The sequence below is a fragment of the Agelaius phoeniceus genome, chromosome 3, assembly GCF_051311805.1.
Source record: "Agelaius phoeniceus isolate bAgePho1 chromosome 3, bAgePho1.hap1, whole genome shotgun sequence".
Lineage (NCBI taxonomy): Eukaryota > Metazoa > Chordata > Aves > Passeriformes > Icteridae > Agelaius > Agelaius phoeniceus.
Window position 1 is genome coordinate 24,208,781 of NC_135267.1, and position 25,035 is coordinate 24,233,815.

The 25,035-nt window shown below is 40.7% G+C and overlaps 2 protein-coding genes across 9 annotated transcripts in view; one reads left to right on the forward strand and one right to left on the reverse strand.

Annotated features, from left to right (window-relative positions):
* The window catches only part of ME1 (malic enzyme 1), a 154,318-nt gene extending 144,939 nt beyond the window's left edge, over positions 1 to 9,379 (reverse strand). The window contains exon 1 of one of the 2 annotated variants that reach the window (XM_054630403.2): positions 8,956 to 9,379. In XM_054630403.2, the coding sequence (XP_054486378.1) occupies positions 8,956 to 9,060 (105 nt within the window). In that variant the 5' untranslated portion in view covers positions 9,061 to 9,379. Of the gene's footprint in view, positions 1 to 8,567; positions 8,707 to 8,955 lie in introns of those variants that run through there. The other variant, XM_077174877.1, reaches the window with a different exon arrangement.
* The window catches only part of PRSS35 (serine protease 35), a 45,547-nt gene continuing 29,305 nt past the window's right edge, over positions 8,794 to 25,035 (forward strand). For 2 of the 7 annotated variants that reach the window (XR_013181270.1, XR_013181271.1), the window contains exons 1-4: positions 8,877 to 9,001; positions 10,661 to 10,745; positions 11,647 to 11,798; positions 23,753 to 24,271. The gene's annotated coding sequence lies outside the window, so the exon portion shown is untranslated. Of the gene's footprint in view, positions 9,002 to 10,660; positions 10,746 to 11,646; positions 11,799 to 23,752; positions 24,272 to 25,035 lie in introns of all 7 variants that reach the window. The other 5 variants (XR_013181272.1, XM_077174880.1, XR_013181273.1 and 2 more) reach the window with 5 other exon arrangements.

Sequence of the window (25,035 nt, forward strand, 5' to 3'; positions counted from 1 at the left end):
GATTTGAGCAGAAAGTACACAGTGGCCTGCAAGGACTGCCTCCAGGGTGCCCCATGACCTCCTTCTTCTAAGGCAGGATTTTTGCTTCCGGAATTATGCAACAAATTACATTAGCAAAGCTTAAGACCAAAACATGTTTCCTTATGCATGCAATGCAGGCCTTATTTTTCATTAACTCCTAAAATAAGCTATACCAAGGAATATGCATAAGTAATTCTCAGACAAAATTGGAGATCTGTTTTTAACAGAAACAAATTTAGCTTTCTCCACAGCATTTTTAATCACTGAAATTACCCAAAGATTTGGATTGTTACAGTCATCTTAATTAAACATAAAATGAGATACTGTAATATTCATCACTTTAAAAAAAATAGTCAGACCAGCCAAAGCCACTTACTTTGCAAACTATGAATATTTCAACATTGCTTTCTACACTGGCTGCTAGGAAACAAGCAATCTGCAAAGGTTAAAGGAGCTCAAACTCTCCAGATGACAATGGGTTGGTTTTTTGGGTATTTTTAAGGATTAATGCACCAGGATTAATGCCTTATTAATATCATGGCAGTTTTGCAGCAGCTTCCTCTCTTGAATCCTTCTATCATTCATTTACTGTCATCTTACACTATTAAAACTGGTATTAGGATCAGGTTCTTAGGTCTTTCCCTAATACCTCCTACACAAATTTATCATCCTCATAAATGTCATGAGCTTATTTGTGAGAATGGTCCAATCCTTAGCTTTTCTATGGCTGGGAGATCCTGTTAGATCCAGCTCCTGGAGCTATCTGTAATGTGTGTCACACTGGCAGTCCTTTGAGGCAACCTTAAATTCCTACTATCATGCTGCACATCACGAAATCAAGAAAATTAATCATAATGATAACCCAACACATAATTACACAGCAATTTTTTTATTTCTCTGGAAGCATATAATTTCATTCTAGAAATAAAAAAAAAGAGATAAATATTTTTAAAATGTAAATTCATGGAGATTCAGTATCAATATGCCTGACAGCAATCATTTACTTCTCAATTAAAGGTATATATTTGCTGCTGAGGGGAGAAAGGTCAAGGCAAAGAAAAGAGTGCCTGACATAGCAGCTCAATCTATGAAGGCTGCATAGGGTGAATAGTAATAAAAAATTATTCAATTTATTTTGACAATTTCCTAAAGCACCTATTAGATGGCTTCCCCTATCTTCCTTGACTTCATCTATGACTTTGATTTTTTTTTTAAGTTGAACAGACATACAACCCAATCCACAGAGAGTTTGCACAGTTGCAATTCCAGAACCACAAGTCACTTCATAGGCTTTGAGAATAGGACACCAACAATAAATAACACTTCTTAATATATCAGTTGGGTAAGGCAGATTTCTCATGACTGCAAGCCCTTCCAGAAAGCAGTGCTGGTGACTGTGTATGAGCTGGTGACTGTGGATGACACTCTTCTCCCTGAATCGTAGGGCAGAACATCCTAGTGTCAAGCCAAATTCATTCTCTGCCTCTAAATACAAACCATCAGCATCTTAACTTAAATATTGAATTCCTACGTCAGGTAAAACACTTGGAAGCACCAAAACCTTTTCCCAGTCTCCTGCAATTTAATACAGAGGCTTGCTACTTCTACCTGTCCATGAGGAAGATTGTTTCAAGTCCCACCTTTCCTAGTTTGTGGGTACATGTTTGCTGTGTCATGTTTTCTGCAGTTTCCTGTACAAAATTTTGGCTACCATATATTACAAACTGTTAATCCTATTCACATTCTATTACCTTTTCCCTATACCAGATTTAGCTCCTTGGTGTTATGTTAAACCAGATAATAGAGATAATTTCTGTAAAACTATTCCCAGCCATAGGCCAGGCCTGATCTGGGCATAGAGAAAGCACCTCCATGAATGACAAGAACATTCAAACAAAGCTTAACTAATGGCCTACTACCAACAAAGTTTATTATTGTATAACCAATCTCATTAGACAGGCACACAAACCAAGAGTGTTATTTCTGGTTTTTTCTGCCCTTTCCATGCTAGTCTTCCAGCCATGATGGGCCACAGAGCACACAGGCAACCTCCATATATTTGCTCCCTCCAGGGGAGCACAAATGACACCTTACAAGAGCTCTTCAGATTTGCAGGGGGGACAAACCACTTGCTAGTGCAGCTGAAATCCCAGGATCATGTCCTCCACTAAATGATCCTTTTGAAGTTTCTTCAAACAGCTGTTCTACTAAAAATTCTCAACTATAAACTGGAAAAAACTTAATGAAGGACCTAATTGAAGGGTATTAATACTCTCTTTCAGACCTCCAGAGCCTGGAGCAAGGAGACCTTTGCATGAAACTCTGCATCAACCCCAGCAGGCATGGCCAACAGCAGCCAGAAGCAAATAATGAATGAAATACACAACCCACCTGAACAGGCAAGGGAGGAAAGCATGACAAAGCAAAGATGGCACATTTTAACCTCTGGTCATTGGTTAATGAGAAACATTCTGTCACACACAGTTCTCTTCCTCCTCCCCTCCACAAGGCAAGCAGGGCTGTGGGGAGGGAACCTTGTGCCTCCTACAGCCGCAATTTCTGGTTGTTTCAGCAACAGCTTGATACAAGACACTGATTCAGCAGAATTGGATATATATATTAAGTGCAGAATGCAAAAAACAACCTCCGTACTTCAAGATATTCTCTGCAGTTTATTTTACCTAGACAGAAGTAAAATTTCTCAGTGAACTCTACTCCTATTTATTGTCAGCATCCATAAGTAGGATTAAAAAACAACACCCAAGTACTCTGGGCAGCATCTCTATAAAACCTACTGTTGAAAGGCACATTTAACTCAATTTTCATACAGAAATCCTGCTTACAAGGTGCTCTGTGCCAAGATTAATGTTTCTATTCAAATAGCATTTATAACCAATGGCCATAGGATTTCTCAATCAAAAGTAAAAAGGTCAGTTTTGTATTCAACTACTGAAGTTCACAAGAAAATTACACAACTGAAAATAGTTTTTAATGCCTGAGGCAGATTTGCAGGAAAACAGTTCTAGGTTTCAGCTTCCTGTGACAACTTACCCCACTACTCAGTTGCTATTAATGCTTTTTAGCTTACTGCATAACTTCTTCTCCTTCATTTTATTTGCTTTTAATTCAAGTCACAGAACTTTGTTCCCAACTTGCTGTCTCAGCACTCTGTTTCATAACTGCAAGAAAAGAACTGGAGGCAAACAGAAAGAAAAGAACATAACACCAACCACAGCAACTTACCTACTAGGTCAGGAGCAAAGTATTGGAGGCAACAAACACTGTGAGCTATATACATTAAATAGAAGACAGCGATTTAAACACTTTGTGCTTTTTCCAAGTCTTTCTCCTAATTAACAGCACGCAGGACAGCCTGCCTTAAAATAAGAAACGTGGAAAAAAAGCACAGAATTTAATTTTAAAGCCCCTCCACACATACTGAAAATAAAAGCAGTCATACAAAAGCCATCCTGCTTGACTACTCCTCCCTCACACCTCAACAAGGTGTTTACAGAAAGGAGGAACAGACTGCCAGTGTGACAAGCTCCTCACCCAGCCCTGTGGTACCCACCAGTGAGCCGCTATCAAGCTCACACCCTTACCCAAAAGCCAAGCACACAGAGTGGCTGCATTCTGCCATCCTGCAACTTATGGTCCTCATTGGTAAAGAGCTAACAGTTCTTGTAGAAGCCAACCTCACACTAGAAGAACTTCCTGGTTTAAGTTGCCATTTTGCAGAACAGCAACTAGTGTCAAAGATCCCAGTAAGAGATAAAAAATGTAATGCTTGTCAAACACATGGCCAAAATTGATAGGAGATCACTCTAAAATACTTCAAAAACCAGATTTATTAACTTTCTGTGCTAGCACAACCACTATACCACATATTCTTGTCAAAGACCTGAAAAATCCTGTGGTTATCCCTTTCAAGATCAGAATTGCTCTGCTATGTGATCTTGAAGGAATAAGAACCAAGAACTACTACTTTTAAAAACTTCAAAGTTTTAAAGGGCAAAAAGTTAAAGGAAGTAGAAGACAGTAAGAGTGATCAGCAACTATACTAAAAAGAATTCCTCAAATTATACCTTTACTTTCACATGGAACTAACAATCTCCTCATCCAAAAAGCACTCTCATTCCTACTGGCGTTTAAAATTAAATAATCCCTTGCAATATGAAGTAACTTCCAGAAAATCTATCTCACAAATTAATTATGAATTACAGATAATTCTAATACACAATTTAAAGAAGTGTTTTCCTCCTCCATCCCCAATGTCATCAGCTTTCTTCCAGACTAGCTATCTACACTAAGGCCACAGCAACATTCATTGGGCACTGGCCACTCCAGAAGACCCACCCAAAGCACACACAAGTTTAAGATGTGAAAATATGAACACTATCAAGGAAGGAAAGGATAGATATCAATAGAAGAAAAAATAGTCTTCTATTGCTTGGTATTTGTTAAAGGAATAGATTTATTTAAAGGAAGCTCTTAAATGCTTCTTCTATTTTACCCATCAGACAGAGAAAATTTCCCTGGAATAACTCTGATTTTTTTTTCGAGGTTTGAGTTTCGAGGTTTGAGACCTGTTGCAGGGTTGTCCACTAGTGTCAAAGTCATAAAACCCTTTTTATATGTCACCTAATAAAAATCAAGTTTTCTTTTAGAGAAGCAACTAGTTGTGTACAGAACAAAATCTATCTGTATTTCACAAGCATTCTTATGCCACTGTCTGAAATGTAGAGCAAAACAGGAATTCCATGGGCCTCTCTAAGAAGTTTGCATTTGATTTTTAGTAAATTAGTACACCTAGCATATGTAAACTGACAGGAGAGACATATGTTCATATCTTAATGACCCTCTAATCACCTGCTCATTCCCTCAGCCTGGAATTGATTATTCACCAGAGGCACCTTCCCTCTTCTGCCTCTCCTGAGGGTTCCAGTTGAGCCACTGTTGGCAGTAAGACACTGGGATGAATGGACCTTTGCTCTGTTTCAATATGGTCCTTCTGTAGTAAATCCCATAGCAAGCCGATGCACCGACAATCAACTCCAACAACTGATGTCACTTAGTGAGAATTGCTAAGATTCAGGGGCATCACATCTGGGAGACATAAGGGTAAAACACCAATGCAACTGCAGGTGGGACAGACACTGAGTGCTCTCAGATATTCAGCAGCCCTATCAGACAGTCTGTTCTGAAATTCTACAGCGCTTTAGTGTAACTAGAATAAAGAGAAAGGAAAAAAGAGAAAGAAAACAGTTTACAAGCACATTATACTCAGCAATGACAACAGCAGTCACTCAGTAGAGGAGATAAAATTAGTTATCTGGGGAGGAGAAAGAGCCCTCCAGCACTTAGATTTAATAGAGTCACTTATTTACTGCTCACTGAATTGCTCTGCAAGAATATAAAAGCAGCCTGGAAACAAAGCATTTCTTCCATGGCAAAGTTTCTCAGTCAGGGAAGAGTTTACACTTGGCAACTAATACAGGCCATTGGGAAAGTTTTGTAGTGAAATGCGTGTTTGTCTATCTTCACACCAAGATTCTGAAAATAACCAGCTTACAGGAAAACATGATTTGCTTAAATATTAAAAGGTAAAAAATTAAAGATGAAACTGTAGCGTTAAACTGTTTGCGTGCCTTAAAACTGTAAACAAAGCATAAATGAGATTTACAGTAGGGAAAGAGCAAATTACTTCCACACTTCTGTAGCTCATCAGCCTAAAGAGCATACAACTCCCAGCCAAATCTATTTCAGTGAAAAGAAGTGAAACTGTGTTTGTTTTCCTTGTAATTGCTATTTACAATGTGTTTGGTTGCCTAAGGGAAAAAGACAGATAATTACCAGAAAGTTTCTAAATACACTTTTAAACGCTAACAGCCTAAAATTTCAGACAATAAACTGAATTACAATAATTGTCCATAGACTTGGACACACATCCTCAAGTAATTAAATTCAGTCTGTTACAATCCACTGTTTGGCATTTTTTTTTTGATGTATCACTGCTGCTGAGATGGCACAAACCACTCAGGGACCCAAAATGCTTCACAGGAGGTGGGGAGGGAAGGGAAGGGAAATAAATCACAAAACTACCAAACATCTTTTATTGAACTTTTTTGCACTGAAGGTTGGACACGTTTGTGAATTACTAACATAGTCAAACATTAACGATTTAAGAATGACATTGCCTAGGGAGTCAATTTTGCCATCCAAGTAGAAGTAGAAGCCAAGCAGAAAAGAAGAAATTTGGGTGTTGACCCTGGCATTCACACATCCTTTTCTTTCAAAAGACAGGAAGGTTAAGTATAAAAAGCGATGGACAAGTGTGCAGAAATCCAGTTTTATTGTTGAATGAGTGGGGCATTTAAATGGAGCACCTAAACGGAGACAGGGTTTTGGGATTGGGTTTTCTGTTTTGATTTGGTTTTTTTTTTAAATCTAGCACTTATTTCTTCTTACATCTGTTTTTAAAGATGTTCAAGTATGAATGGTCCCATGTAAAATTTTCAATTTGTCTGAGAAAAGGAATGTGTTATTTGAGGACATAGGCCCCAAGCTTCTACATACTGAAGTTTGCAAGCTAAAGCTGGCAAGCAGGTAAAACAATTCAGCTTTACCTGAATCTGTCTTAAGAGACTGAAAACATCATTTGCCTTCCTTTTCTGCAAGTCACTTCTAGATACCACTATTTAGTACTTACAGTCTACTTTTGTCACACAAGTGCAAATAGGCCTCTTAAAATTGGCACCATATCCAAAAGAAAGTGCTGATCCTAAGAAATTGCAACTCCTTGACAGGGCCAAGGTAGCAAAATGTTCTGGCACCTTGCAGGCCTGCAAGAAATCCCTGTACTTTAGAATCATTAAAGGAGATATTTTATTGACTTTAAATTGAATTCTCAGCAACCTGATGCTCGTTTAATGACCTTGATAATAGAAAGTGAACTGGGAGTAGCAGCTCCCACATGTGCAGGCAGGCCACAAGCTATCAAACTGGCAACCATGTGGGCAGTCCTCAACATATCTGAATTTAGTGCACCTACACAGAATCAAATATACACATATTAGGGTGTACATACATATATTAGGGTGTAGTACATCTACACCCACAAAAACATCACCTGTCTCAGTCAGAAAATGGGATTATCTATCCTTTACCGGACCAGGACCAGACTCTTCTCACAGGCACAAAGAACATATTTTTCAGCCGAGCATTTCTAACATCAAATTTTGTTCACTGGGTGGATGTGGCTGGTAAATAAACAACTATTCTCTGCTTTACAGTACACATGTGCTGTACCACAGCTGAGAGAGTACAAAAGAATAAAACCTAACCCAGGAAGAGCATGGTGCTAACCCACCAAGGCTGGCAGTCTGATCTTCACAAAGGCTTAAGAGCTGGACTAGATAATCCTTGTGGGTCTGTTCCAGCTCAGAATATTCTGTAACTCTTTTATCCTGTATATTAAAATCAAGCAATGCCTTCATCTTTAGCACCTCATCTGTGACAACCCATCCTTACTTTACACTGTTCAGAGGCAAGATGGAAGGTGCATGAGCATAGCAATGAGCCTGCCTCTGACTGCCCTTCAGTCAATGCACTTGAAAACAGGCCCCTTTTTATTTCTTTAAACAAGGTGAGTTTTCTGTTGGGTTGGCCTTCCTGGTTATGCTGAATCAGATTTTTTCCATGAATATTACAGCTGCTTAAACGCAAACCCAAGCAAAACAGCCTCTCCTTGGTTTCTTCTTGGGAGTTTTATATTTTGGTAAATTTTCCTTTAACCTGACCTCAGGAGACCTTCTCAGGCCTGCACAGACTTAAGACAGCCTCTACGGAAACTTTGTAGTCAAGCACCAAGACTAATAAAAGCACTATTCATCTAACTTACACATGGAGCTTTTAGTGATGAGTCAACCTGTCCAGTAAAACTACGGACACAGTTTTTGTCCAACAATTTATCCAAATCAGCAACAAGCAAAATGACTGTATATACATTCCAATGCAGATGTACAAGTCAGAGTACCATTCCAATTAATGTGCAAGGTGAAATTTGGAGGTAAGGGTCTGACCAAGGTTTCATTTGCTAGGTGTGGTTTATAATCTACTTTTAACCAATTTTCATTTTGGCAGTAGATTCAGGGCTTGTCATGCCAATTTAATTATTCTATTATTTGAACTTTGCATCTTTATCAAGGCAGTTGTGCAAACATTACTCAGCTTTATGTTTCCCAGATTAGTTTTACACGTTTAGAAAGTTTGATGAAACTGAATTGCCATTCTTAAGCAAACTGGGAATGCGTCAAAAAGGTTTTGCTGTGCTATGGCATCTCTCAGAAAAGCTGACTGCATTAGCTGATGCAGAGCAGGGAGGAAACTGCAGTTGCATTTTAGAGCTCCAAGAGGAATAGTTGCGATAAACACATTTTCCACCCTGCCAGGGGAGAAAACGCAAGACAGCACCAATAGAGACTTCTGCCAGCAGGAAACGAGGTGGGGCATCCGTGGAGAAGAGGACTGGAAAAGAAGGAGGGTACCGGGAAAACAGAAGCACGGCAGCAGGAACTCGCATCAGAGCGGCGTAACTTTCAGCAGCATCCTCCTCCCCGTGCTGCTGCTGCTACTCCTCTCCCCTGGGAGCTGCCGAGGGATGGCTCCGCGGCCCGGGCCCGCAGGGGAGGCGGCGGGCAGGGCACCGGCCGCCCCCCGCCGCCCGGAGGAAGAGGAAGCGGCGCCGGGCCCGCAGGAAGTGCGGCTGCCCCGCGCCCGCCGCCCCCGGCCCGGCCCGGCGGCCGCTGCGCCGTGACAGGTGGCGGCGGCCAGAGGCGGCCCCGGCCCCGGGGGCAGCGGCCGGCAGGACCGTTCGTCACCCGTTCGGCAGCCGCCCTCCTCGCCCAGCGGCGCACCTGCCCTGCCCGCCCCTACCTTGTTGAGGTGGGGGTCGCGGAGCACGTCGTAGCCCCTCTTCATGGTGAGCTGCAGGGGCCGGGCGGCGTCCCGCCTCTTCTCGTCTCCCTTCCCTGCTTGCATGGTTCGGCGCGGCGGGGCTGACTGCCGTCAGGTCGCTGCGGGAGCGGAGGCAAAGTGGCGGCGGCTCCTCCTGCTGAGGTGACCGCCCGGCGGGGTGGGATGATCCTACCGGAGGGCGGGAGGGAGAGAGGGAGGGGGCAGAGCCGTGGCGAGGCGCCGCCGCCGCGCGCGGGGGTCACCGGCGAGCCGCTGAGTCACCGGCGGCTCCGCGCGCAGCCGGGCGGCCGCCCAGGTGCGAAGGGCAGCGCGGGCGCGGACCCGCAGCCCTGCCCTGCCCTGCCCTGGCGGGGATGCAGGCTGTGCTGCCTTCCAGCGCAGCGGAGGGGCCGCCCGCAGAAGGAGGCCGGTCTGGGATCACCTGCTGCAGGGGCTCGCAGGCGCGGCTCTGCCTCGTCACGCCGGGTTTGGCACGGGGGCTGCCGAGCACCGCGCCCGGACATCGTCGGCCCGGAGCTCGCTGACCCCCCCGGCGCGGCCTCCCGCAGGAGCCGGGGCTCTGCGCTTGAGTCACGTTCAAGTTTCACTTTCCTTCTGCTCTTTAAATGGCCATGAAATCCAATCTTTCCCGAAGGGGACGGACTGCATAGCTTCGTACAGTCCGGAGCACGTTTGATGCAATTAGCTGTGGGTTGGCCTCGGCTGTGGTGGTCGGGGTTATGCCTGGTCAGGATGGAGAGCACCGGGGCAGAGCAGGTGCTTAGCTGGTTTGTACCGCTAGCCCCGGTTGTTTTCAGTATGTCAGTATGTTCTGAAATTCTTTACATGTGTGCAAAGAAAAAAAACAACCCTTTGTGTGCTATATCACTGTGACTTTATTCCTCTAAATTCATGTATGTAAGCAAAAATAATTTCCATATGGATGCTGTAGTCCTGCTGGAGAATTTACACAGCTTTAAATGTGTGACTAGAGGATTAATTTAGTAGAATTTTGTTTCTGTTGTCAAGCAGCAATGAACAGATACAGATTTTGCAGCTCTTTCAAACTTACCTCTTCACATTTAATCAGTAGGCCTTGTATCCATCCTACTACCTAATCTTATATATAAAAAATACAAACTTCCACAGAATCTGGCTTTTACCGAATTTCCTATTAAGTAGCTCTGAGAAGTTTATTTGCAGATAACCAACAAAGGAAAGTTGGAAACATTCCAAGTTTCTATTTCTGGAAACTTGACTTGCAAGTCAGCAGAAAATTCAGTAAATAGATCTGTCCCTTGCTCCACCATCTCAGTATTATGGAAAGCAATAAACTAAAATTAAAAATTTCTTCAAAACTTTAAACCTGAAGTCTTTCTGATCAGTTATCCAGCTTCCCTTGGATTTCTCTGACTAGCTAAATGTCTTCCTCCCCACCCAAGTCCTGAATATTACTATCAGGTATCAGGGATATGTGGTTTCATTTCAGCTCTTTTTTAGTTATAAAATTGAAAAGCAACATAGAAATATCCTTTCTCCTTTCTTAGTGAGTACACTGAAACCATTCTGATAGAATGCTTACCTAGTGCAATATTTTGTCTGAGAGTAATGTGTACTGATGTAATTTTTATCTTCATGTTGCAACATTGTTTATAAAAAAACCCTCTTTGATTTATGTGAAAAGTCACTGCAATCATTGTGAGTACCTGCTCAGAGGTCTGACCCCAGCCAAGAACTCAGCCTGACTCATTCTGCCCAAGTTATAAAAGGTATGTAATGAAGCAGCTAATTGAAGTCAAATTCATTGGGATATATACATTTTTTAATGTAATCAGAATTCAGAAACCATTTACTACTGTGTTTTTAGTGTGAATTTACTCCTCCCTATCTTCCTAAAAATAAAATTTATTTCCATTTGTTATGTTCAAACACTAATAAAAACTAAATGATAACTATCTTTTGAGATAAATGAGTTGTAAGAATGGCAACAGATCTTTTCAGCTCAAAAGAAGACCAAAGAAACAAGAAGAAATGGTGTCATGTGTCACCTGTAAAAATCTTCCACTTGAGACCTGGAACATTTTACCATTTAATGAGATTAGTAAGGATTTATTTGTCCAAGTCTGCTGTTAGTGATTACTTTTCTTCTAGATGCTATACCTTCCTTCAAATTCAGTTGTGCATTTGTATTGCCTTTACAGAGTGTCTTTGATCAAGAGAAATTTCAGAGTGGCTTTTCTAGGACCTCAAAATATTCAAACTGTAAAAATAATTCAGGGGTCCAAAGGAGTAATGCTCAGCAGTTACATCTGCAGTCAAAGGTCATTATTCCAAAAGAGGACTGCATTGCATAATAATGGCATAATATAATCCTATTTATAGGACTATAAATAAAGCTTTTGTAAGTGACCAAATTATTTGTAATGCCTGTGTACACAATATAGATTTTTTGTACATGTTAGCCCACGTTCAGATTATTAATGGGCATTGTACACTGTTGGTGGGTTTCTGACAGAAAATACAGTGGTTTTGCCCTTTTGGCAGGCACTTAATTCTTTTTCTCAAATGGTTTCTGTATGGAACACTTTTAAAATTTACTCATGGTTTTTCATAAGTACTTATGGTTTCTTCCCACCTTCTGTATTTCTTGTCTCTCTCAAATCTCCTCAGATGTATTGAGGATGTATGAAAACCTCCACTTGAAACTGTCCTAGGAAAAGAAAGACTAGAAGGAAGATGGGTGGTGTCATTTAACCCTAGACAGAAACTAAGCACTGTGCAGCTGCTCACTTGCTTCCTGAGAGGGGGAGAACTCAAAAAAGGTAAAACATATGGGTTAAGAACAATTTGATAAACAAAATGAAGTAAAATACACTGTAATAATAGTAATTAAAAGTGAGGTAACCAAAAAGAAGAGTAAAATAAAAAAAAAAACAAACGTGATACACAAGACAATTGCTCACCACCTTCTGACCAAACTCCAGCCCAACCCTGAGCAGCAATTGGCCCCTCATGGCCAAATCCCCTGATTTAATTTAATGAGCATGATATTGTGTGGTATGGAAAATCCTTAGCTGTCCTGCCTATGCTCCCTCCCAGCTTTTGTGTCTCCTTGTTGGCAGAGTATGAGAGAATGAAAAGTCCTTGACTGAGGGTGAACACTATTGAGCAACAGCTGAAACATCAGTGTTATCAACATGATTCTCGTACTAAACCCAAAATGCAACACTCTACCAGATATTAGGAAGAAAATTAACTCTATCTCAGCCAGGAACTTGACAACCTGCTTTTTCATGCCAGTAGTAAAGACAGGTTAAGTCCAGAAAAAGAAATTTCTTTATTGTATTTAATTAAGATGACTCACTGTGTTTAAATATTTAAGAATGGAACTTTGGAAATATCCTTGTGTTACACTATGAGTGATCAGAGGATTTAGATTCCCCCAAACTATTTTTTGAGCCACTGTTGATTTTGGGAGTTGCATATCCTGCTGTGACACTGGGGAGGGGTTATGTTTCAGGGCTACCAGTTTAAAAGAAAAGGAAAGGAACTCCTATGTCCTGATGAATACATCCAGTTAACTACTTTTAGGGTGGTACTTGTGTGTCGTGTCTGACTTACCCCATTAAGATCTGTAGTCAAACTATTACCTGTAACAGTTGGGTGCTCACTGTGGGGTCACAGTACTCCAGGCAAGACCTCACCAGCCCTGAATCAATGGAAAGCTTTACTTCGTATGTTTGAATCATGCCAGTGCCCTCCATACTTGTCAGCACAATGTTTGTTTTTTTGCAATAGTGCAACACTGTTAACTTCTGCTGGGCTTGTGATCTGGTATAACCCCGGGTCCTTTTGTGAGGGGTGGAGGTTGGGTAAGTTCATTGGGAGAGACTTTTAAGATCATTGAGTCCAACTGTTAACCCAGCACTGCCAAGTCCAACACTAAGCCATGGCCCTAAGTGACATGCCTACACCACTTTTAAATGCCTCCAGGGACAGTGACTAATTAAAGGATGGAGATGCTCCTTTAACCCTTCTTTTGCTGCTCATGTATTTATAGAAACGTTTGTTTCTATACATTTGTTTATTGAGTTACAAATTTTTATTGAGTTATAATTTTTTTTGTTGGGTTGGCAATACCAAGTCAAATTTGGCAGGGACACAAGGTTAGTTTTAAAAAAGATTAATTTTTTCATGACCCACAAGATAATTGAAGCATTTTTAGAATCTCTTTAACATAAACATTTTACAGTAGTGGGTAGCAATCCTGACTTGTGCTAGGGAATTTGAAAATGAAATTGGATTTTTCATCATTGGGACAAATGTTTTTAGTTAGGCTGAAGGAGAAGCAAAAATTGAACTGTATAAGCAGTATAAGGTTATTGTTTAATAATTATTTTTTTATTATCTTGAAGTGATTTTTATAACACAAAAGTGTTTTTTCTTAAAGATATACTTCAAAGTAGACAATGCACTCCTGAAGTTAAGAGCAGAATCTAGTAGAAGGTTTGAAATGCCCAAGTGCCAACACTCTCAGCGCTGCCAGCCTGGCTGTCCCTGCCCACACTCCCAGGGCTCCCACCCACCCTGCCATGGTTCAGTAGCCCATATCAGCTCTCAGGGTCATCAATCACTGCCCCAGCAGCACCACAGCCCTGCCTGGGCCTGGCCATGGGCCCTGTTGTCCTGGACCCTGACCACCTTGCCAGCCTGGCCTCCACAGCCTCATCACTACAGTCACCCAACAGTCATGAGGTGTCCCTGACCACTTGTGGGCTGACTGGCCAGCCTGGCCTCCACAGCCTTGTCACTACAGAGTCACTCAACAGTCACGAGGCACTGGGCTGACCCCACTTCATGTCCTCAGCTCAGCCTCAGCAGCACAGCACACATGGACAGGGCTGCCCTCAGCTGCCCCAGCCTCCCCTCCTCCTTCAGTGGGGGTGGTGGCACAAGCCATGACTGGTGACACCTTGCCTGCCTTGCTGGCCCAAACGGGGACACCACTGGCCCCAGCCCACACCACAGCCTGGCCAGAAGATGGGTGTGGAGAAGGCAGAGCCAGGCTCTTTTCACAGATGAGGAGTGCAGTGCTAAAAGGAGGCAGTAGCAAGGTGCACTCAGAGAACATCCAGTTAGGCTTAAGCACAACATTTTCAAGCAGAAGGGTGGTGAGCACTCAAGCGGGCTGCCAAGAGAGGTTGAAGAGTTTCATGCCTGCAGCATTTCAAAACTTGACAAGTCTGTGAACAATCCAGCTTTGAAGGTCAGTCTGTTGACAACAAAAGGTTGGGCCAGATGAACTTCAGACATCCTTTCCAACGTGGACTGTTAGGTGATTCTGCAGGTAGTACACTTCTGAGAGTGACAAATTCTCTGAACATGCAGGCATTTCTATAGGAATTTCATTAGAGCCACAAAAGGCTGTTCCTCCTCATGAATTCACCAGCTTTCTTTGATCTCACTCTTTGATTTCTGACTCTCCTCCTATTAAGGCTTCTATAAGGCTGTTTGACCAGTGGGATTTTTACTCAGAACTTGCTTCATACCTCTCATGCTTGATCCCTTTCTGCTAAGGGTTTTATCCTACATGCATTAAATTTAGTTAAACTGTTGAACTTCAACAACTAGTGGTAAGTATCCTAAGACTCCACAATTTTGGAATCCCTTGCTGGGTTCATAAAAATACTAAAATTATTTCAGCATAATACATACATAATATATATATATTAATTAATAAAACAGTAAGAATGCCTGTTGCAATTGCTGTTAGTCAACATCCCATTGTCCAGGTGTCACAGGGAAAAAGCCGTGCCTGGCCCAGTACATGTTGCTGGAGATGTTGAAGCACTGTGAGAGCATGTCCACATAGACATGGCACCATTAGGAACTTCCAGCACTTCTCAAGTCAGATGTAAATTAGGAAGAGACATATAGAAGTAGTTGCATGTCTACATAGCTACTCACACTTCACAGTAGGCCTGGAGTAGAATGAGACTTTAATTTTCCCACATGCCAGTGTTAACATATTGACTGGTAGACCATGTCCTTGTAATTATAGTAAATCTAGCACAAGGCAATTAAAATATGCATGCCACAGTGCAGCATGTTCTCAGAAGATATTCTGGCTGTATTTATGTTTCAAGAAGATTAAATAATGCTCAAAATAAGCACCCTTTTCAAGTGTTTTTCCAAATAGTGCAGTTTTCTAAGAATTTGTTGTATTTCTACAAAAAAATACCCCAAAACTATAGAGGCCCAGTTATTCACTTGTTGTCTTTTAATCTCACAAGAACAAAACTAATGTGAGGAGTAATAGATTTCAAAGGTGATTTAAAATGCCAGTATTTTGAATATGCAGACACTCTGGAGTGACTTAAATGACCTACATAAAGGCGTGAAAACTCACATTCCTTCTCTTCAAGCTATTCAAAATCAAACAAATCTTCCTTGAAATATCCTGTTAAAATTAATTTCCTGAATTGGCTGGGGACGAGGAATGTAAAATATTTCTAGATTCCAAAGCCTGCTTATCTGAAGGATAGGAAATCTTGATAGTGTTATCTTTTCATCACTAATGCAAATGCCTATATTTAACACTGCACCTAGTTTTAGAAATTTAGATGTGTACATTTATTTCCACCTCAAATATTTTAGAGGTATTTTGTAGAAGAATGTTTCAGATTAGGAGTTTAAAATTTTTAGGTTGTTTGGTTAACTGTCTCGGAACAAATTTTTCTTGGCTTCATTTTAGTTGCGCTAACACTGAATTTAGAGCTGAAGATTTTTGAATGCCAGAATTAAATTACTATGACTTTATGGTATGATTTGTATCATAATGCTGGGAGTTCACTGTCTTGCTAGGAATAATAGGATTTAGAAAAAGGCCCCAAACAGCACTTTTACTTAAATTGCTGTATCAGATCTATGTTCCAGCAATAAGAGTGGAAAATCTGCAAGACTCCTTCCATTGTTTATAAAAAGAGGGTGAATTCTTTTAGCTCTGCCAATTACAGACAAAATTTCAAACAACTTCAGCACCTTTAGGATAATTTTGGAATAGTATTAGCAAGTGCACTTCCATTGTTTGCTTCCATGGTTATGTCTGGCCCAGGAATTTTAACAGTTTAGCAACAGACAAAGCATGCTCAGAAATTTTCCTCTTTTAACTACTTTGTCTCCTATACACAGGAGCCCATGAAGGGCTTTTTCTTTTCCACATGCTAATTACCATAAATGTTTTGGAGATTGTTCTACTAACTCTATTTTGTTTTCCAAATCATTAGCAATGTTAAAAACAAACCTTCTGACAAAAATGTTGGCAGAAGCTCAAACAGAAGTCCTAGTTCATCAAGGAAACCCTTCCCTCTGCAAAGGGACCTGTGTGGGGTCCTTTACATGCTGTTCAATTGCCAAAGCACGTGAGGTTGAGCACATGAGATTCCAGCCATGCTTAGGTTTTTTATGTACAAATCATTTGGACAAGACCAATTAAAAGTTAAAATCAGTTGAATCATCAGGGAAGTATGAGGCAGAACTTTTAGAGGTAGAGAATTGCCACTATGCTTTAACAGGAGGCTGTAAAGACTAGGTAAAGGGATCATGGGCATCAATGGCAATGATGCTTGCTTTGCAATACTTGTAAAAGGCCTAGGTAGCTTCAGCATGAGTACAAAACACAAGGGCAAAAGAAGTAGGAATGGCCTGGGCTGGAAGGGACCTTAAAGTCCTTCTTTAAGGTCAACTTTCTGCAGTGGGCAGGGACACCTCCCACTAGAACAGCTCACAGTTGCTCAAAGCCCCATCCAACCTGGCCTTGAACACTTCCAAGGATGGGACATCCACAGCTTCTCTGGGCAACCTGTTCCACTGCCTCACTATCTTCATAATGAATAAATTCTTCCTAATATCTAATCTAAACCTGAAAGAGCTCAGTCTAAAGCCCCCTTGTCCCATCACTACATGACTTTGTAAAAAATTCCTCTCCATCTTCCTTGTAGGTAGTGGAGGGCTGCTCTAAGGTCTTCCCAGAGCCTCCTCTTCTCCAAGCTGAACAATTCCAGCTCTCTCAGCCTGTCTTCATACTGCAAAGCCCAGGATGTGGTTCCCTGTCTGGTCTGCAAGTACACTTTTACAGCTCATGTTGAGCTTCTTGTTGACCAAACCCCCAAGGTCTTTCTTCCCAGGACTCCTCTCAGTCCATTCTCCACCCAGCCTGTATTTGTGCTTGGGATTGTCCTGGCCCAGGAGCAAGGCTAGGGTTAGGATTGCACTTGGCCTTGTTGAATTTCAGGAGGTTCACATAGGCCTATCTCTCAAGATTGTCCAGGTCCTTCTGGATGACATTCCTTCCCACCAGCGTGTCAACCATACCACACAGCTTTGTGCCATTGGTAAACCTGCTGAGGGTGCACTCAATCCCACTGTTTATCATTTTACCAAGCTTAACACCTGAAAGAGAACACTCAAGTAAGGGCTCATAGTTCATGCTTCACCAGAGCATCATGAAGAGTGTTTCTCTCCGACCACTTTTAAGATGATTCTCACCTCATGATTATTCCGGTAGTAGCAGTCAATGTCCCATGAACTTCTTCACTGATAGATTTGTTCACCTTGTCATCCAAAGAGTCTTTCTATACAGCTCTATAGAGGCCCTCAAAGGTCTGGAGACTATAGCTTTAATACAGTGGTTCTGCATACCATAAATTCTTAATATGAAGTTAACAAGCATCTAATTAAGATTTCTACTGAGATAACAATAACTTCCCATACCAAAACCCCAAAAGGATGCTCTAAGACAATATTTTGAAGATGAACTAATGTGGTCATTTTGAAGTTTGACAATCTTTTCCAAATAGCATTATGTCCTTTTTCATAATTAAGATTATTTCTTCTGACCTTAATTTGTAAAAATAAGTCCAATGTTATTTTCTGTTGTGCAAAAGAAAAGAAATAACAGAGACTTTGTTTAAACAGCAGATTTTCTGGTTGCAGGTGGTCATGTACAAGATAATTCACCATTACTGTGGATTTGCAGTTACAGGACAAGAATGACAGAGTTTCAGAAATAATGTGGCGTTGTTGCCTGTGCATAGCAATTAGTTGGTGGCCTAGTTCAGATGAGAGTTTCAGTGTCTTATAAAATGTCAAAAGAATAGCTGTCCTAGTTAATATAATTGACTGCAAGGGACAGTTGAAGGGCATGGTTTATCTATTTAAGGAAACATTATCCAAAAATTAAACAAATTTGGGCAATAAATAAGCTGTAGGGAGAAATATGAGTAAATGATAAATTTTAGAAGTGGACCAATAAAAACATTACTGCACAGCACTAAATGTCTTACCTGGCAAATAATCAGGTGTCTTCTTGCTTAAGTTTGTGAGCAGTTTTATTGATTCATACTTGTAAGAGGAGACTTCTTGAAGAAAAACATTACTCAAAATGTGTTTAAGTGTTTGTGTTCCATAAATAAATATGTAAATAAACATATCACTACTTGTTACTGTATCCTACCATTACTGCTTGTAAAGTCCTTATAATTCTTCTAGTGAATGCTCACACTACAGGTTTCCCTTATGGCTTTACCCAAAACCTCTAAATCTCCATTAAAAAGATAATGTTATTGATTTTCAGCAAATCCCACTTCCATACAGCCCATGCAGTCTGTGCTGTGACTGCACAGCAGTGCCTCTAAAGGAAGGCACTGCTGGGGGAAGTACAACACCTACAATGACTCAGAGGCCTCTTTCCTAAGTGGTGCTAAGTAAATTAAAGTAATCCATTGTGTATGTTTAATATTTGGATTGAATATAATCTGCCATTTCGTTACTCACTCATTTGCTATTGAAAGGACTTTTGAAATTGCATCTCACTCTGCCTTCCTCCCTGCAGCTGTAAGCATACAGTCAGGCTTTCTTTTGCCAAGCTCTATTTGGCAATGAAGACAAGTTTCATGAGTCAGAAAATACAAGACTTTCTCAAAATCCTGTTATCATCTATCTTTTCTGTGTGGAAAAGTTACTCTCTGAACTTGCCCTGACAGTGCAAAAATGCTGCAGGTGGCATTATTTATGGTAACTGAACTAATGGTACTATCAGTAATACAAGAGTATTATCCTTGTTCCCTAAAAAGTTTGAGCTCCCTGTTCTCTGAAAACCACTTCTTGGTTTACTTCTGATGCCTCTAATCTGTGGCCAAACCAAAGAACCTCCATTACCCCAACAGTTTTAGTGTTGGCTGGCCAGCACTAACCAGTCCTGCAGGAGGTGGATACAATGTGCACATAGCTGTACTGTGGAGCACCACTGCAATTTACTGCTGCACTACTCAGCTGCTCAAATCTGTCAACCAACTTGTCATTTAAAAGCATAATGCTCATCCTACTGTACTGTGCTAATTCCATGTGCTAGGAGCACTGGTCTGCAGAGAGGCAATTATGGATTTATTGTGGCTGTCCATGAAGCGGTTGTCATATTCAAGCTCTGGATGCTGCAGCCTATCTGGGTGCTTATTCCCCCATAAATTTACCAGCAGGAATAGATGACAGCAGCTTACTAGTTAATGCTCTAGCAGAAAGTGAAAAAAGCTAAGAGAAAACCAAACATTAGAGGTTTTGACAAATACCTTCAAATACATCTGCATGGAGGATGAGGAGGGGCAACAATCTTCTAGCAATGCAGGCCTGTCCCAAAGCAAGTCCAGTCATTGTGGAACAATGAATGTGGGCTATGTTCCCAGAAATCACAGTGTGGTGGAGGTACCATTGGCATAAGGTTTAGTATCCATTTATCCTTGGTAATGCAGACTGCAGGTGGTGGATAGGACATGAGGAAATAATAATAAAAAAAGGTTCTATGTGGTACTATTAGCATGTATTAAAGATAACTTCAGAATACCTTATCACATGAAACAGTGCTTCTCCATCATAAGGTGACAGATCTTGCCTCATTAAATAGCCACCTAAAAGTGGTGGGCTTTTTCCCCCTTTTGTTACTAGAATTAAAAAAAAAAAAAATAATTGCCTCCAGTGCAAGAGTCCCCAATTCTTTTCCACTGTGTGATGTAAATACAGCATTAACTAGTGAAATATAGGTGGACTGGAAAGGAGTTTTGCAGAAGGCAGGAGCTAATGGTCCACACAGCGCTTCCATAAAGTAGGTAACTGAGTAGGCAGGATCTTTCTGTAACTTTTCTTGTAACTGACTGTAGTCAGTTTTCTTGTAATGAAATTATACTAGTGCCTTGCTTTTACTTCTCTGATCATGCCTCAAAACTGAGCTAATTTGATTTCTTTCCTGCTAGAAATTATTTATTCTAACTGAGTCAGAATCCAGTGAGCATTTTAGACCCCAAAGGAATTGTTTGTTCTAAGAATTAGCTACGTGGGATGTGTAGTGAGTGCAGACTCAGAGCCTTGAACAGATTGTTCAGCTGAAAGGGGGAGGGTAACCTCCTTACACTACAAGATATCAATTTTAACTTCTCTTTAAAAAATAATTCAAATAGTATAACATGGTTGCTCACCGGCCAGATGTTGGTATGGTCAGTTTTAGCTACAAGGTCACACACTGTGACTGGGTGAGGAACAGAATCTGTGAGAAATATAATCTCCTTCTCAGAAAAGCACCACTGTAATCACTATGTCCTAACAAGCATGACAGTGCCAAGGTGAACTGAGAGTATGTTCAGTTACACATAGCATTTGCACAACATTTAATCTACAAAAGGTTTTGTAAAGACCAAGTGAATAATCTTCAAGCCACCTACCTGGAAACACGTAGTTGCACTTTTCTACTTTCATTTGGTAAAACATTATGCTGAGTGTTGAGTACCCTAAATCTCCTTAGGTTTCCAGAATAAGCCTATGGCTTTTCTAGAACTGTGCCTTTAAATGATTTAGCAGCTTTCAAATACACATAGTTGGTGTATATGTAAAGACATAGTCTCTTCCCCTCTTAGTTTTAAATCTGAGGTCCTTATCCAGCAAACATTTCCCTGCATATTATATTTTTATATGTGTGAGAGGTTCACATTAAACTTCCACTGGGAAATATTTACAGAAAGACCACACCTGCTGAGCTTTAGCCTTTTGGCAAGGGCACTACAGAGGCCTAATGGGAATTCATGGAGAAGAAAGGTTGCCTGCATTTTAAAAGGGTGTGAACCCTCCAACTTCTGAAGCTATGTGCAAGTTTATATTTAGATAACTTGAAAGTTCTGCCTATAAATTGTCAGAGAGAATTAATGAGTAGTGCATGTGCAGTATATCAAACATTTGGTGTATCAGCCACTATTTTCAAATGCACCAAAGTACGTGTGTTCATTACTGATGGCTGTATACAATAATACATGTTTAAAGTTTAAAAAGACACATTAATTGAATGTATCTGAATGCAGAAACCAGTGACCCACTCTCTTTAATAGCTGGGAAGCACTTTTTATGTTCCAGCAAGTACTTCTAAAGGGGTTCATGAATCAAGCAGTCCTGAGACAGTTCATCCTAGAATATAATACTGATGTTTAAAAGAAATAAAATACAAGTTCTATCTCAGCCATGGCTTCAGTTTCTGATTTTTTTTTTTCTCTTGGCCACATTTTTTTCATGTACTCTACTGTAATGTATTTTTAAGAAGCTATGTCATGTTTTACAAAAGAAAAACATTATATATGAAGCAAATAACCTTTATCTTGCCTGTGGACTCCATGCTACAGCTGTAAATCTCACATTTCTTCTTTCTTACTTATTTCTGATGAGAGACAGTATGAAGATATCAATGGTTTTGGAATGTATTATTTATTTATGTTCCAAAGTTGTTAGCAGTTATCTTAATAAAACTGAGTACTCTGCAGCTCTTGCCAGCCTTGCAGTAGCTCTCAGTCCTCTTTCCCTTCTCACCCCCAGCTCCTTAGTAGGCCTATTATTTCATTTTGAGTTAAGATACAACGTGTCTCACAGTTTTTGCTCCTGAATCTTCTCCCTTACACCTAGAGATGGCATTCATATTAATTTGTAGCATGATGAGCCTTCCCTGTAGTCTCTAAAAATATGTCTGCTATCTCAAAATACATTCTCTCAAATGGCAATCCAGATTCCTGGGCACCATAGTTTAATTCAAGATGTATTAAAAGACTGCATGAAGTGAAGACTTTAAATCTGCCTTTATATTTAGCTTCTTTTTTTTTTCCCCACTGGTAAGTGAACCATGTGTTGTAACAGCCTGCTCATTTCTAAAGAGCAGTGATGCTGTCTCCTGCAGAGGCTGCTTCACTATGAACTCCCTCTGCAAGATGCTGAGTTGCTCTGGCCCTCATTCATCCAAGTCTTGAGATGCTGAGCTGCTGGACTAAGATCAGTGCATAATAGTTTTCAAGATACAGCTTTGTTCCAAGAAGCATTGCTCATCATTTACTCCTGTCAGAGGATGGGGCCTAAATAAAGGAAATAATCTTGTCTTTCTGTTTTGTTTGTCTAACAGAAGAGAGACTATTAACCTAGACTGGAGGACTTTAAAATCAGCTCAACTTACAATATTCCATCCGCTTTGCTCTGTAATGATGTTAAGGTCATGATAAGCTGTATATTTCTGTGTAAAAGTTAAATTAATAGCAAAAATAAATTAATACCAAAAAATAATCTAACACATTCTAACTTTGTTATTATTTCATCAAGCAATAATAAACTGGGAATTTGGCCAGTATATTAAAAATATACTTAATAAATCTTATGTTATTCTTGTGGCTCCCTTCCACATCAGCATATTTTGTGATTCTGTGAATTAAGCATTTAGATGTATATAGATTACACAGCAAAACAGTGAATAATTGATTCATGTATGTGATTACTAGTGTACCAATTAAAAAAACAACCTTTTCTTGGAAGGCAGGAAGGCAGTGCAACTTTGACTTAGGACTTACACAGTAATTTATGAACTGGGAGGAGAGTAGAAAACTGTCTCAAACATACCAGGCATACGTTCTTTAGGAAAAGAAAAATTTTGGTTCATCTAACTGGCACTCATATATACACTGCATTTTAGTGTTAAATGTGGCAGTGGTGCCATCCCAAGTCACCCACTTCTGTATCTATAGATGTTTGTGGAGGCAACACGGTAAGCAGATCAGCAGCTCAAATTAATTAAAATTAACTATTTTCCTCTGGATTTTTTCTAACTGAAGTAATTATCTGGACTCTGTATGATGCACTCAGAGCTATATACCAGCATGTAGAAGTGATGCAAAAAGGCTGGAGGGGTGGAATGCCAGCAATAGCTTCACTTGGTAGTGGCACCATATACTTGTCGCTGAGGTAACAGTGAAAACCTGAAAATTTGTTCCCAGTGTAAATGGAAAACAAGCTTTAAAAGACCTGTTCTAGGTAGATAAAAGAGCTTTGTAGTTGGCTCTGAAAAGAACTTGACCTTCTGCCAGAGACCGTGCCAGTGGACTTGAGGAATCTTGCATTACTACTGGCTGTTCCATTTGTCAGCAAATACATTGTTGTAGAGAATGTTGTGAAGATATGTTTCTTCAGTCTGTGAAGTGGTTGCATGAGAAAAGCCAGATAGGCAAGAAGGGCTATAATGGAAAACAAAAACACTCAAAAAACATTGTTATGTATATAATTTTGCTATGTTATGTATATAATTTTGTTTCTTAGGAAGTGACTTGCAGGGGTTTGCAAATACTATCTACTAAATATGCTGCAGTACCTTTGTCCTCAAGCTAACCAATTTTACTGTTCAGTTTCAGTTTGCATGTGATTTCACATTTCCCAGGTGCTGGAGCAGAGATTCCCCTGCAGCCTGTGGTGATCATGCTGAGGCAGATCATGGTGAGGCAGCTGCCCCTCAGTGGAGGTCCACGGTGGAGCAAATATCAACATTGGAAGCAGGTATCCCATGGAGCATCTCACCCTGGAGCAGGGGGATGCCTGAAGGAGGCTGTGACCCTGTGGGAAGCCTGTGCTGGAGCAGGCTCCTGGCAGGACCTGTGGCCTCATGGAGCAAGGAACCCACTCTGGAGGAGGTTTGCTGGCCCCATAAGGGGACCCACTCTGGGACAGTCTGTCCCTTAAAGGCTGAACCCTGTGGAAGGGACCCACACTGAAGCAGTTAATGAAGAACTGCAGCCTGTGGGGAGGATCCACATTGGAGAAGTTCATGAAGGACTGTCTCCTGTGGGAGGGACCCTGTGCTGGGGCACTGAAGAGTGTGAGGAGTCCTCCCCTGGCAGAAAAATGAGGAACTATCTGAAACTCTCATTTGCTGTCCCTGTGTTCTGCTGGATGTGAGCAGGTGGGGAATTCACAAATGAAGATGAGCCTGGGATGATGTAGGGGTGGCAGGAAGGTGGATTTTAGATTTGTTCTTATTTCTCATTACACTACACAGGTTTAATTGACAATAAACTAAATTACTGTCGCTAGCTTGAGCCTAGGTTTTGCCCATGATAGTAATTGCTGAGTGATCTCCTTTGCCCTCATTTTCACCACGGAGCCTTTAGTTGTATTTTTTGTCCCATGTCCAGGTGAGGAGGGGAATGATAGAAGGACTTTTGTGGGCACATAGTGTCCAGCTAGGCTCAACCCACCTCTGTCAGTAAAAAGACATTTTGTAAGTCCAATCTTTGGATATGTGACAAGATGGCCTTTGTAATGTTATCCAGATAATCTGTAGTGATTTTAAATCCTATTGTAGTTTCTGTATCACTAGTTTTATTATTTGATTAAAATCCAGCAGAGCATTAAGGATTAAATTTGTCTGAGGATGAATGATTTACAATTAGTTAGAAAAAATGAAGGTATTAAAGAATATGCCAGGTTAATTTATTTGACAAATGAGTGTAAAGCTACTTACACAAACATTTCAGAACACAGCAGCACCTGGTAGGTAATAAATTTTGTAGAAAAAATTTAAAAAGTAATTAGTTGAGGACTATAAAAACAATGCCAGGAGGTATAACTAAGCTCCATCTCACTAAGAATGCAGGGGCTGACTTTCTCTGCACCCCATAGTTGTGCTGGGTCCCTCCAGTACATGACAGCCTGTAGGCCAAGGGA